Source organism: Anopheles funestus, chromosome 3RL (assembly GCF_943734845.2).
Source record: "Anopheles funestus chromosome 3RL, idAnoFuneDA-416_04, whole genome shotgun sequence".
NCBI classification, from domain to species: Eukaryota; Metazoa; Arthropoda; class Insecta; order Diptera; family Culicidae; genus Anopheles; species Anopheles funestus.
The window spans coordinates 77,018,254-77,034,244 of record NC_064599.1 but is presented as its reverse complement, the minus strand read 5'-3'; the positions used below and the strand labels follow the sequence as shown (position 1 = coordinate 77,034,244).

The 15,991-nt window shown below is 37.9% G+C and overlaps 1 protein-coding gene across 4 annotated transcripts in view; it reads right to left on the bottom strand.

Annotated features, from left to right (window-relative positions):
- Window positions 1–15,991, bottom strand: part of LOC125766962 (guanylate cyclase 32E) — a 41,322-nt gene that overhangs the window by 15,431 nt on the left and 9,900 nt on the right. For all 4 annotated transcript variants that reach the window (XM_049433097.1, XM_049433098.1, XM_049433099.1 and 1 more), the window contains one exon: window positions 2,438–3,003. In XM_049433097.1, coding sequence (XP_049289054.1) covers window positions 2,438–2,675 — 238 coding nt within the window. In that variant the 5' untranslated portion in view covers window positions 2,676–3,003. The remainder of the gene's footprint in view (window positions 1–2,437; window positions 3,004–15,991) is intronic.

Genomic DNA, 15,991 nt, shown 5'->3' with positions numbered 1-15,991 from the left:
TTGAAAAAAGAGAGAAACCTCCAATTGTTTGACGCCAAACTTTTGCCAGGAAATGTGTAATCAATCCTAAGGAGAAAAAAAACTCCATTACATCGTAATCCGTTCCATTGTCAGTGGTTCAGCACAATGGTGAAACACAATAGCAGTGTGAAGTAGAACCGGATGTTGCTCGTTCCTTAATCCGACTGGTTCATGTCCCGACAGAAAATAATACACTAGAAACGCAAGTGCAAGCTTTTACAGTAAAAACGAGTGAAAGAATAGATTCAAAACATAGTTTTTTTTTCATGCATTTTTAACGGTTTCCACGATAACCCACGGTTACACTTGTAGGCTGTAAGACACTTTTCTACGCATTTTCCACTTGACCTATTTGCGCAACCAATAGCTTTATTTCGGAAGGTTAAAAGTATTCCGACGAAACAGGTTCGTTTACATAAAATTGTAATAAATTACGCGACGCATACATTCGTTTCAGCTTTGCTACGTTGCATTTTCATGCAGGCAGTGAAATGCAGAAATAAATTAATTCTTTGTACCAAAATTAATCTAAATGATTTCCTTCGCTGGCACGACAAACCCACTCTCCGGGTGAACATAAATAACACTGCAATGATAAGTCATTGTGCAGTTTGACTCCAATTGCCATGTTCTTATCACTGTCTAAAGCAATTTTTTCATCACCTCAAACCAATTAAATGGTTTTTATACTGTACTGTCACACCATCCCTATCGCTTCCAGACAATCTGAATGAATCTGAAAGAAGACACATTCCCACACAATAACACTTTGCAAATGGCAGCTCCACACTTGTACATGCGAAACCGAAACATTGCATATTCAAACCGCACAGATCAGATCGCATTAATATTTATGTACGCACAAGATACGGGCGGCGAAATTCAAGGACGACAAATATCCTCCCACCTGCTAGCAAGGCCATTTCCCGCTACTCTTATCATTGTTCTGGACCAGAAACCAGGAACGGGAATCCACAAGGTCAGGACTTGCTACGCCACGCCAGGTACACGCACGGCGTCATTTTGTTGAGCGGTATTAATGTATCATCGCGTAGAAGAGTCGACCATGAGCGATGGCGTTGGCTTTTCATTTCGGCACCAAGATAAATGACAAGCTCTTTACGCGGGATGACAAATTTTGTCCTCTTACAGTGTGCTTTCCCGCACGGTAAGATGGCATTTTAGTTTTGTGCCCTGCTTCACGAAAGTGAAGTATTCTTCCGGTCTGGTTTATATGAATCTGTGAAGCATTTTGATGCTGCATGAGAGATGTTGAGGTGAATTAGTATCATAGTGCAATAAATATTATTTTATTTATTTATTTATAATTCATGATTACGGCTTTTGCCGTATTGTATTCTCTTTTCTTCTTTTCGTTCTATTTGTTTTGTATTCATTTTGTTTTTCCATATAAATTATTTTCTATTTTTTTGGTACAGTATTAACTTTATTTTTACATTATGCTGGAGCCTTTAAAGAAATTCTTTCGTTGAAAAGTATGCTTCATCATTCAAGTCCTAGAATGTGATCAGAAGAATACTGAACAAACAGGGTAACAGAACACCATGCAACATCTGAGCTATTAAGCTTAAAATTACACCGAACGAACAAAACATACGACGCCATCAGCTAAAGCAGCTGCCAACCAAAAAGCATTCAACGTTACACAATTTTCCCACCAAACCATTTCGGAACGATTTGCACAACCATTTAAAACAGAAACAGCGAAACGGAAGTCCTACGCAAGCGAAACACGAACATGTGCTTCAAGACGGATTAGCAACAAACGACGACGTCCCGTCAAGCAGTTTTCCCAAAGTGGGTTTTATGGTTGGCTTTGTGGAAAATGGTACTTAATTATTACTCTCGTTCTCCTCGTTGACGAATAGCGTAATGTAGCTACAACAGTGCGTTCTTGTTTCCGTTTCGGTTGGTAAACGAACGAGCTAGAAGGAACTGTTCATAAAAGTTGTTTCTTTTCTAGTTTGTTATTTTCATAATTTTCTTACATTATTTACTGTTTTAAAATAATAAATTGTAAGAAAAAGCCTAAATTAGCTAATTGATCTTGATCGAATAGTTTTGATAAAGTCTGCATTTAATTAGGTTCACAACGCCTGAAATTATGCAATAATAATGCTCCTTTTCACTTTCTAATGGCTATGGCTTGTTGGGAGACAAATTTGAATACTTTTTGTTTTTTGGGCTAGATATATTAATTTCTAATAATTTACTAAAAACAGATGTTAAAAAATTACATACTTTTAGGTGTTTGCAAACAAGCCAGAACTGAGTTGTCAATTTGTATATCAAATTTCGTTCAGAAATTTTTCTTTCACCATTTTTTGTAGTGTTTTTTGTATATTAATGTTTAAAACCCTATAACTAGGCAAAAATAATCTTCAACTCTACTCACCCGGTCGTGCGTAAACGCGATCACCCGGCCGCCGTTGGGATCCGGTCAGATAGCCAACAGTAAAAACATCCCCCACGGTCGACACCACCAAACCACCGAGCACGGCTACAATGATGAAGATTCTGCTGCACCCAAGCACGAACAGTCGGTCACAAAATCGTCCTAGCCGGCCACCGTAACATGCACTATTTAACAACCCTTTGGTACGTTCGGTTGGATCGCGTCCACAGGACTTCATAACGTAACGTTTGCAGTACACCGGAACAGACTCGGTTTCACACGGTTCGTCTGGAACCGGCGGAGGAAAAGCTTTGCCGAACGGACGTACCAGCAGCGGTCAGCGAGCATCTTACTGCCGGCAACGCATACCATCTTCCTGTCGCATTACTTTCAGCGTTTCCAGATGGAACACAACCGCTAGGCAGACGTACAAAGGCTTTGCTCCGGGATTTCCCGGCATGGATCGAATATCCTTTTGAACAGTCCGATGGGGTTGAAGCAGTACAGCACTTGGTGGTAAGTAAACTTTTGCTTTTAATAAACGATTTACAACGCTTCACAGATTCCTGCAATGGGAGAGAAAATAAACAAAAATAAATTTAATACACAGGATACACCTTCCAACGATAAAGCAAATAGAAAATGGCGAACTTGGGATCAGTTGCCTTGCGGTGAATAGTTTAATTAATTGGCTAGTATTTTATTCTACCGGAAATTAACTTCCACCGTGGCGAGGGATATAGAATTTAGTTTTGCTTCGGTCGGTTGATTGCCTTCCAGGTTTAATTACCTTCCACCCGACCAAGCATGTTCGGTAAACTTGATTACGGTGCAACTAGAGCAAACAAATTCCGCTCAACCGTTTGCAAATTCACACTGTATGTGAAAATTGCCTATTTAATTAGTGTTTGATTGCTGGTTTATGTAATTTGTGACGGTTTGATTAAATTTTTCTAATCATTTCTCTTGAGCAATTGAGCGACAGGGCAAATAAATTTAATTTAATAAAATGCTAAAAGATGATTTCATTACAGCCGTCAGTAGTATCAAAGTATATAATTAATGTTTTTTTAGGTAAAAAACGAGCTAAACAAATCGAAGAAATTAAGAATAAAGGGTAGGTTTGACTCGCCTAAGGACTGTGAGGTGTAGATGAGATTCGATCCTACGGCGTTTGGTGTGGTGCGCTGTGCGTCGATGCATTATGCCATGAGACCAACTCTCCATGTTTGTAGATATTTTATCGTAAACATGTTAATAGAATATTTGGTTTCATACTACCAAGGATTTTATTTTTAATCGACTCGTTTCCATTCGACTAAGTGTTAAGTATAAAAATTTTAAATTAGAAACGCATCTTTGAAGAAAGTTAAGGTATTTAACAGCTTCATAAATTCCCATACTTCAATTAAGGCGTTCTCTACTGTCCTATGTATCCCAAAGTCAACCTTCCATTTCAAAGCTTTTACTTTTCGGATTTCTTAATACTGCTTGCTTGTCGTCCGAGTAAAAACTTTGTCGTCTAACATCAATTCTGTTATCTGGCGTGATTCGTTTATTTTCTATTATGAAAACTTCAATACCATGCAACTTGCCAACAGCAGCAAACACATGCAGTGAAATAGAAACAAACATGAACACAGCAATTTTGTGTCTTACAGTGGTAGTTTCTGTGTGAATAGGACGATACTCGATTACTCAATCCTTTGGGGGAAAACGAACGAAAGCGATTTTCATTCAATTTTCACATTGAAAACTGTTTGCGTAATGTTGCTCCCGCCCTTCTTCTCACGTTTCATGTACGGTCTCAAATCCGTTCCTAAATAGAGCAAATTGAAAGTTGACAAAACCGGTAAGTTTTTGGCTCTGTTTGTCCCCGAGTGTGCGTTTGTGCTGCAGAACTTTCCGACACATATGAACGAAATTTTCAATCGACAATTGGTCAATTCCAGGGTCTCGTCTACGGCCACAGCGATGGGACATAGTATTGCTAAATTCCACTGCGTGTAATATATTCCCGATCGTTTCGTTTAACCTTCGCACACATTATTCCACGCAGTTGCACGCGGTTTGGATCAGTCGTGTGGAGATAATTTGCATTTGCCGATTTTCCCTGGCGGGAAGCAAATTTACATTTAATCTCGTCTGGACGCGCGATGGGCTGGTTGGTTTGTGAATGAAGCAGCCGCAGTAAAACGGATCATGTGTATCAGGGTAGCTTTATGGTGTCGATCAAGCAGGGACTTTTGTCAATATGTCAGCATCCGTAAGCATGCAACCTCATGGGGTCATTCCTTCTAATGTCGCTTGCAAACTTTTTCATGTACATACAATTTGGATCTTTCCCAATAAACTAACCTGAAAAAAAGAAGCACAGAATCTCTACGACACTAAAACCCAACCCCAATGTACGTTGATTGTGAGAAAAATGTTAACTTCACCCATCAAGAACGAGCGTTGAAATTTGGCAATCAACATGTGTCCTGTCACTTTTGCTCAACCCTTATCACGGGGCTTACCGAATGTAGAACAGAACAAACTTTGTCGGTAACGGCGGTAATAACCCCTACTCGAACAGTAAGCAAACCTTCGGCCGTCTCATTACCATGTATTTGACTTCGAACGGTTTTGTGTTGGTAATTAGTTGCGAAAAAGTGGTTCTTTTGCACGATGTAGGGTTGGAATGACAGAGTTTGTTTTTCAAAATGAACCTTATTTAATTAACGATCCAACGATGGGGAAGCTTTTGTGTTAGAAAACTGAACTATTTGTACGCAGTAAATGAGTCATCGAAGGGATTGGTTGAAATTGTTTTTGGTTTAAAAAAAGTTTGGTATTGGAGACGAAGAAGAACATGACTCACATGGACAAATATGGCTGATAAGGCAAGTTGTTGTTAAATGAAAGATAAATTATATTTGTTTAAAAACTATACAATATTAAGCATTATATTGATTGCTCTTTCTTCAAAATATTGGTATTTATTATAGTCATCAAAATGTTTTAACCACCATTGGGCAGGTGCATTGTAGAAATTATTGACGAAAATCTGACGGAAACTAAGGCCAAGTCATTATTTTTTCTTTAATTTCCAATAGGTTTCCTGTCATCGTACGAAGGACTTTTTGATGAAGTTGAAAACGGAAAATGTCAGATAAAAAGAGCCATTTAAAAAGCATCTATAGATGAGATTTATGATGTCCACCAACAACTCGAATCCAAGGTGTCGAGAAAATCCTATTTGAAATGTGAGTTTTCACACAGAGCGCAAAATGGATGTCCATATGTATTTTGTTAATTCTGGCACTTGTCACTCCAATGTCGTCTATTTCGAGCGACTGAGTGATATCTGGTGGGAGTTTTGTTTGTTCTTGCAACCGCACTAACCTTAGCCCTTCCATCTGTCGCTTTGCAGCTACATTTGAACTAGGATGAACAGTATTCAATATCTCCACTGGCAACGGTACGAAACTCACTACTAACGTCAGTGCCATTGGCTTGATGTCTGACCAACTCCAACTGCTCACTGTGCTACCCGGTGGAAAATGGTACCGTTCACCACTTTCATTTTTCACCCTGGCCAGCTGGTCAGTAAAATATATCCCTTCGTCTTCGTTTGTTGCAATCTGTGCCCACCCCACACGACAGACAGCGGACGACGGCAATAAACGTCAGACGTCCGGCTTTTGACAGTTGGAGCGAATTGTTACTATTTCTGCACGCGACTTCGCAATTAAGTGGGTATTAAAGTGAACAATCTATAGCAATAAAAAAACGACACACGTGAATCTACCACCGACCACACAAACGCATTGGTCACACGATAGTTACAAATATAAAAACAAGATAAACAACAAAAACGCACCGATGCAACGGGATCCGATGCATGCGAGTTTTTTATTGTCACTCGTTTAAAATTTTATTGCGTAAAGTGTTAAACATGTGTGTAGTACCCGTACGCAACTAAGTATTTGCGCGCCCCTCGCGCAAAACGGTAGCAAAAGGCCGCCGACACGGTCGGTTTATTATGCACCAGCAGCAACGTTTGGACCGGGACCGGTCTAGTGTCGCCTGTTGGTTGGCATTGCTACTGCGTTACGCCTGTAACAGAATGGAAGCAAGTTGCGGTTGGCAACAGTTTGCAGCGGCAAACTGGTGCGGGAGCGTATTGGTTGATGCGTGAAAAATTACATCCCATAATACATGCAGAAAGGGAGGCGAATATTCGCTACAGTGCAAATAACATTAAACAAGCTATCTGCATCTGTTGATTAGATTGGACAGATTATTACGTTCTACGTGACAGAACAAACAAATAGGGTGGATGTACCCTTAACGACATCAAATTGTAAAGGTTTAAATCATTTTAATAGATTGGTGTCGCAATTAAATTGATAAGTAATTTAAATTTATATACATTTATCGATCCATAATTGAGGTGACTTTTTATTATTTAGAATTGAGAAGCAATGAAAACTTTTAAATTACAATTTCCTAATGTTTTATCTAGTACAATTACTAATATCTCTTCCAAAATCGTGCTAAAAGGTTATACATTAACTTGGCACTAAATTGTTAAATTAAAAGCTGTTTAAAAACCTGTAATTACATACTTTCAGGGGCTTCGAATCCCAGGAACATATTTTCTTCAAAATTTACTTCAAACGGAATAAAATACGAAACGTTCAAAGGAAACCAAACTAAAATGTTACCATCGAAGAAAAAAACCTCCAATCTTTCGTCATTTCTGATCGATATCCCATGTCGACTCCCAGGGGAGTCTGGCTGAAAACACAAATATCTACATAGCCAATATCTATCGCCATTTCCGTTGTCGACACGCTGTATGTCATCTTCGAATTACAATCGTACCGCATCAGAGTGCACGGAATGTTTCATTCACCGTTTCTAAGAAATTGAGGTTTTTTTTCGTTAGATTCCCTCGCTAAGGGAGGATTGACTTCATGAAAATTACTCACCGTTGGGTGAACTGTTGAATGGCAGTTGCAAACTTTACGACGCAGCTCTGTGGCGACGTACTTCAGCGTACGAAAAAAAAGGTAAACACACCTCACAAACATGTCCTATCACTCTGTTGCTCCATTTCAATCACTTGTAAGCTCTTCTTTAGCGTAGCCAATTTCGCCCAGATGGGTAGCGACCTACGGCAAATCGGGTCGCCCTTGCTACAAGGTGTGATTTTTTTTTGTTTTGTTTGCTTCTCCTTTTTACACTAGTGCCTAGGCAAACTGTACGATACGATAAGACCGATAACAAGCACTGCCAAGACACGTCGAGACTTATCATCGAAATAAAAATAATAACATTTACCACCTAGTCGTGTCGCCCTTCTTGAACGATTGACGTCCTCTCCTAAGTAGAATTCGAAGCAGAAATATGGAAGAGATTACAGCATTGTAACATTGCCCTCGTGATAGATACACGACCAAGAATTCACCTCGTCAGTAAGTTACTTCCGTACTTCGGGGAAGAAACAAATCTAGAGCTCGCTATTTCATCCCCATTTGAAGTTGTTCTCCCTGAGTGGACAAAATTCAATCATAATCACACTTTATTGACGTTCCAAATACATCGAGTTAATTAACCTAGATTTGCTTCGGGGAGATTTGGTTTTACTTCTGACGTATATTTTTAGAACCAACGCCACCAGGCGACATCATCGATGGAAGAAATCTTTTAATCCTCCATCGCGCCCTATCAGGCACAATGACCTCCTTCGTGCGGGGCCACTATGTCGACAGCATAGAGAAAAAAAGCCGTGTAGAACGTAGAAGTGGGTGACGAAGAAAAAAAAGGCACTTATAACAGCAAACTAAACTTAACCTACAAATCGCACCGAAAGGAACACATTCGTCCCCCCCGTCCACATGCATTCCCCGTGTCATTAGAATTAATTTTCTATTAACCACCACGGCGGCACCTTTATCACTCATGCAAACGCAACGTGAAGCTTCCACCCTTATCCACCGTCTTATGTGTTTTGCTTTGTTTTTTTTTTGCCGTGCGTGATTGTGGCTGTGCGGCATTGATTGACGCGCGAAGGTGTGTGTAGGGGCCCATCGTAGTTGTCTTAAGAAATGGTGCCCCCAACAAAGAAAGGCACAAGATGCGAATATGACGGGTGCAAAGTGAAACTATCAACCGTTCTGCTGCGTGTGGCTGACCCATAAATGATAAGAGCTTTAAAAAATTCGCGCTCAAGAATCAACTCGATTTGTTGGGGCGGGCTGGTTGGGAGGGTGCATTGATTGTAAGTGCCCATGGTTTTGTTGACACAGTTTGTAGGACACACTTTTGACATTTGTTTGATTGCGGCTTGAGTTTATTGAATGGGCAATAAAACAAAATTAACATATCAGCTAATAAAAACAAAGGAGAGTTTTTTTGTAAATTTGTCTTGTCCTTTTCACCACTTTTCAAAATTTATACCGATTATTATGCATTTTATTTTGAACATAGCATAATTAGTCTTAAAATTTTATCTCTCCTTTTTCTCTTGAGAATTTGGCAATTCTTTTTTAAAAAATATTTAATTTATTCGTCTTCCCATTATCCCTACACTACGTTATCAATCATTTTCGCCTGAAAGTATGCAACTTTATGAATGGATCTGATTACGATAACAAAACATTCCAAAAGTGATATTAAGAATTGTGATTGCATACATTCAGGCGACTATTGCTCACTGATAAAAATATGTACGTAACGTTAAACGTAGTAATTATTTAAATTATATATTGACTATGTGGAATTCAAGTGACATAAAATATTTCGTTTTTTTAAATTTTATTACAGCATGCAACATACGATTACGTTGAGCTACAGTTGACGTGATTCAAACGATTTTTCATCCCCGTTCTCCCATTAACCAGTCCGTATCAACTCCCCAAAAACATTCGTTGCTCGTTATAAATATCGAACCTGCGGCATGTATACCGGCCAACGCTAAACACCCGCAAACCGGTCGGGACGGATGATATAGATAAAGAGGAAACCTATTTTACGACCACCGGGTTTATCAGCTTACACGAACGGGGGATTTCGAATGTCCCTTGCCTGGGAAACAAAAATGGCGACGAACGGCAAATCCGGTATCAGAACGTTCGTCGCGCACAATTTGTTACCAAAGCATTCGAATTCAATTTTGTAGTTTATGATTCCACGGCAAACGGCAATGGCCGCTAACGATGGAATGTTGTTCCGCCGACGGTTAAGCCAGGCCGCAAACATTGTCTCTGCTGCTGCAGGCAGGGGTTAACAGTAGGTAGAGGACATAGACGGATAAGAAAGCAAAAGCACCACAGCATCGAAATTCGCCCAAAATCAATATTTGCTTGAAGCAATCTACAAATCCAACCTCAAACGAAACGGGATCAGCAGAAGGACAAACTTTCCGTGCTTTGCTTATGGTTTACGTTAAGCAGGTTGTAAATAGTTGCTTTTTATTATGTTTCAACAAACGATAATACCTGTTTTGGGCTTGTGGTTTGCTAACGAAGGCTTTTAAAAATATATATATATAACAAAATGCCATATGATCGGTTTAGTGATCATTGGATAGAAAGATGTGTATTCAGCAGGAAACGAAACCGGAAATAAATAAACAACACTTCACATTCTCCGGATCGATCGCATTGAGCTCGGTGCATATTTGTGCATCTCGGAAGTACATACGATGAGAGCGAGAAAATGCACAAAACATGCACAATTTGCCAAACAGCTCACATACGCCCGTCGAGTGCAAGGTGGCAAGAAGTTTTAGCTAAGAATAAACCCTTGCATGCTAGTCCAATGATGGTTTTTTCCCCATCGGGTAAACGATTTCCCGGTTAAGTGGAATCGAATATTCCACGCTCGTCGATCGCTTCCCATCGGACATGATGCCTCGATGCCTGCGAAGCATGCGGTATGTGTTTTGTAATAAAACTTTTTCCGCTTTTCAACCCCGTTTGCCGGTACGATCTGCTGGTACTGACCGGGCTCAACGTGAAATATTTTGCTCGAATGGTTAGAGGCGGTATTTATCGATCTCACAAGCCGAACGATTTGTGTGACCCGTTTTTTTTTGGAACGGTCGTAAGCACGTCTCTGTAACCGATGCTACACGAACAGTTTGGAATAGTTTATGTTGTTTATTTTTAATCGCAAAATTATTTCCTAGCTGCTAGGGACTATAAATCAAGCAGTTATGGCACAATTTAAACGATAAATTAATAGATTTTTTTTCGTTGCGTAATGACGTTCATTAGATTTTTTTGTTGTTGCAGGAAAATTCAAATGAAAATCAAATAATTGTGTTACTCAAAGCGATAACGCTTCAACCACCGTTGATTGTCGAACACTAACTAATACTGATACATGATAAGTAGGTCACTGAGTAACGCTTATCATACGTTAGTAGTTAGTGGTCTATTACGTTACGTATTACGAAGGGTTTGCTCTACGATAAATTTCCCTTGTTTTATTAAGTTTTTGTTTTATTTGTCCTTACAAGACACGTTATAGTATTTATTTTGTTCATTCTTTTGTTTGTTTTATTTGCACATTTGTTTTCTCATCAAAGATCAAATGTTTTATTCACTTATTAATTGAAAATTATTTTTTAAAGAATGTTTATTGTAACATGTGAAAATGAGTTTTCAAACCAGAATTAAAAAAGTTATAAATAATTAGATGTTTCACTTTATACAAGCCTGCCTTCAAAAACAAACCCTCGGTGCGCCCACGTTATGAATGATCTCACATGTGATAAAATGTACAGAAGTAATCTTGCTTACATTAGTGTCACCAACAGTGATAATAATTTTACAATAATGCGCATCAATCAGCGTTTTTGCACATAATTCATACTGATGATTTATCATGCGCAAGCAATCACCGTCCCGATGACACATTACATCAACGTCTTTAATCTTAATTGGCCCCGAGCATCGCACAAAGCAGCCAAATCGATCTGTCATTCTACTGTCCATCAATCCTCATTCTCAGCAGCCGAACAACGTATCATCCACCCTTTCCACCGGTCTGATATGTGGCACGCGATTATAATAAATGTGCCATTCCTTTCTCCGACGAACATGATCCGCTAATTGAGGCAGTAACGCTGACATGATTGCGATTAAAATCATCCCAAAAACAACAGTGAAACAAACCATTCGGGCAGGACCGAAAATATTTTCCATATCTCAAAACAAAAAACTGACAATATGGCGCAAAAAACAGATTTGCACACATTGCCCCTACTGTTCTCACATCGTACACATATGACATGGTTTGATTCGGTCATCGTAAAAACTGATTTTGTGAACATAAATCAATCTAAATAAAGATTCGCACACAAAACCGAACCGTGCAGTACAGCTCTCCTGACCTACTTCCATTATCAGATTAGGATTCGGGAGCAACCGTAATGGGAAAGGCACCCAGAGTCAGGATGTTTCGTGGAAAAAGACAGCAAATGTTCGTACGCGCAAGTTGAAGAATGTAAACGAATTTGTTTTTCTTTTTTTACCATTTTTTCCATATTTCATTGAACAATGTTTAGCTTAACGTCAATCAAACGTACCATTTGCCTAGCTAGAAGCATGATTTATTGTTCTGTTCCGTAAACTCTTTCCCGTTTGTCTATTCATGTTTCTTTTTCTATTGTCAATAGTAAAAGCATTTTTTTCGATACTAACAAATCTTTTCAAAGACAGTATTTCGGGTTGAAGAAAAGTCTACAGATTGCTTAATTGACCCATTTTGCACAGGGTTCTTAAGAGAGGAAATAACAATTAAAATTGAGAAAAAAATTGTTGAAAACATTTTTAATTAAATCTTAAAACAACAAACAAGATTGAGATTTTAAATCCTAATTTATTTCATAATACTTATTGCAATTTAAAAAAAATATTTTAAATTGAATCCACTTAAGTATAAATAGTATGTACATTAACTCCTTCCTATTTTCGATCTCCGGAAAGATAAAATGTTGAAATCTGATTACCCCTGGAGTACTCAATGGGACAAGAAATCTTATGAATGACTAACCTATCAAATAACACACTTTTCTATGTCAACAACGTGAAATATTGCATAAACGCAAAGAGGCAGGACTCACGCACACTCATACGAAGAACGGCAGGCTGTGAATAATTTTTTTTTGTAGGTCATCATCTGAACTTCCCTTTTTGATGTCGAGGAAAAGTGTTCCCCAACACGAAGCGCATTCAAAGCAATATTTCCATTATCGCGGACGTAGAGCAGTACGGCAAGGACTTTTCCTTTGTTTTTTTCTCCTGTGCGCGTGTGAAGCTATCGCTTCATTGTTTCAGTTGGATCCTGCGGAGAATTTTCTCCAGCTTTGGCCTCCTTTTTTCGGTCGACAGCGAAAATCAATTACTAACAGCTGTGAGCTGCACTACAATTGCGACTTGTCGCATTATACTCATTGCTGGTGAACGGTTTTCTGCGCATCTGACCTACGGCTTCGCATCGTTTTTCATCTCCAAAGGTTTTATGTGATACGCATTGTACTGTGTATTTTAATTCCTACAGAAGTATGTACGTAAATCATGGCATGAAATGTGAAATAAAAATGTGTTAAAGTGCTTCCTATTTTTAATAAGCAGAACTGTAAAACACATATCATATATATCGTATTTTTGATAATTGATATAAAGTTCTGAAGCCTTTAAAATTCTTTCCACTTTAAAAGCTACTTACCATCCCATCCTCAATTACATTTCATTCATCGCAGCGAATCGTAACCATGGAATTTAAATTCAAACCATTCGCTTGCTAGATTCTTCTTTTGAAGCTGTTGCAGTTGGTAGCATTCCTTTGACAGTGCAGTATGCTTGCCCAGACCCTTCAGTAAGCCATAGCAACCGTAGCACAGGAAGCACGAGGCTTTACTACGCGCCGAACAATGCCTCATTCATCCGACATGTGTAGTTGGAGGTGCCGCATAAGCAAAGGAAGGAATGCAAAACAATTTGGTTGAAATTTCTCGTTTCAACGTAATGATTTTACATAATTGATTCTTTTTAAGTACATTCCATAGCGATAAAGAGTCATGCAAACTATTTACACAGTGATTTTGCTTACTTCCTACACTATGCTGCTCCTACAAATTAACTGTTTAAATATTCTTCTTTAATATTAGGTATATAAAATTTTTACAGTTACAGTTACATTTAACTACAATTTTTTATGTTATTATCTCTGTTCACTCTTTAAAATTCAATAGATGTCTAAAATAGCTAGGCCTAGAAGTATGCAATATATGCCTATTTGTATTATTTCAGCAATTTCACTAAAAATAATGCTGAAGCTACAGATATTACGTATCCCTCAATAACCCGATAGAAAAAAATGTCCGCACAACTTTGACAATGGTTCTTAAAATAGTAACTGCATACTTCAAAACCCTTTGAATCAATAGTTGACAATCTAGTCGAAATTAGGTCGAGAGACAAGACACTTACTTACAAGTACACTTATGTCGTTTGTGGCATTTTTAATGCCACTTTTTTCTGCAGTTTAGACTAGATTTCTTGAGTACCCATTTAAGAAAATGTTACAATGTTGAGCTTCGTATAAAAGTATGAACAATAAACGAACAATAAAAAATAAAAAAAAATCTAAAAATTTGTAAATTTCCCAAGGCTATAGCCTTAGCTTTTTTTGAGTAATTTTGCAAAAAAAATCTAAATTGATTTATTTCAATGTCAATTGGTTTAAATACGTTTCTTTTCATTCAAATAATGCTTTAAATGAAAAAAAATAATAAAAAATTAGAAAAAATTTAAAAAAATTCTAAAAACTTGAAAATTTCTTAAGGCTATAGCCTTACCTTTTTTTGAAAAATTGAGCAAAATTTGAAAAATTGATTTATTTTAATGCGAAATGATTGAAATAAGATTCTTTTCACTCAAATAATGCTTTAAATAAAAAAAGAATGAATAATAATAAAAAAATAAAAAAATCTAAAAAATTGAAAATTTCCTAAGGCTATAGCCTTAGCTTTTTTTTAGAATTTTAGTAAAATTTCTCCAATGGAGTATAGTTTTATTTTTCTTAAACATTCATAAAGTGGACATATTTGCGAATGTTCACTTCCACTGCAAAACTTCACCACAAAGAAAGACAGACAGAAGGAGGTGCATGCGATACGCAACGTTAATTATTTCGTTTTTGTTATTGTTTTCATCATTTCCCGTCCCTTCCTCAACGGGATGGCTTTCATGTATGTATGCAAAGATTACGTGCACTTTCCTTTTCAATGAAATGCATACTTTATATGCCTAGCCTTAAAGCGGATGGCAACTAAAGTACTATCAACGACTAACCCTTGGGAAACAAAAATACAATAAATAAAAGGGAAATTTTAGAGTAAGCCAGCGTGGTTTATTGATATCCACCTCAACAGTTAGCGTAACAACAAAATTATAGCAAAATACAAGTGTCATAATACCATAATAATCAACCAATAAATAAAAAATAAGAAAATTATTCACAAATTCATACAAATCCTTCATGACAAACTGTTAAACGCCATCAAATAGCACTCGAAGGGTTAACAGGAAGGTGCAGCCAGCATGGTGACAGCAAAATGTGCATCCATTGCGTGTCCACCACCATTGTGCACGCGAAATTTAATGCAACAAGTTCTGTTTCAGGCTTTGTAGCGCCCACCAACGTCATTGCGTTGATGGAGTAATCCGGTGTAACAGTGTTGGTGTGCCGATTGTATCGATAAAAGCGTAGAGAAAGTACAATGCTACAACCCACACACAAAACTGCAACGATGCATTTGTAGCACTGTGGAGTCCAAAAATGGTGTGATACAATAATGTTTTGCCAGTAAAGTTCCCCTTTAAGAATACGATCATCGGTGTGCTGATCTGGTATTGTGAAAGAAAGATTTGGGTTGAATTATAATCATCGTTTTGTTTCTTTTTTTTCGGTGAAATGATTGGTGCAATGCCATTTCAAACCTAGAAAGGAAACGGGAGACCTTTAAGGCACACCATAAAAGCTCCTTTTTTGGCAATCAACCCGATACCTTATCCCGTTGTTAATACCCCTTTAGCTCGTCGATTGGTGTCTGTTTTGTCGTGCATATTACTCTCACCCTCGTACGTGAAAGATAATTGGTACGGATAAATGCGCGGACCCACTATAGTGCCTACCGCAACAGTTCCAATGCGTCGAGGACGATCGGCGCTACAGGTGGTCGATTTTTGTGCTCTGATTTAAATTGCCTTCGAAAATGGAAATGACCGCCCGGCACACCATTCAAGTGCGGGCGTATTGTAGCATGATGTAGTTATCGTTTTACGTCATGGTTTTTTAATACTTTGTTTATGTACTTAAGTTTCCAACTGTCTAAAAAGTAATGCTCAAATTATGATTTGAATTATTCATTACTCCCATAACACTATTGGATGTGTCTTAAGCTCTTAACGCCTAAAAGTATGCTATTATTATATTTTATATTGCCTTTCAGTTTTAATAATATAATTTTTTAATATTATTATATACAAT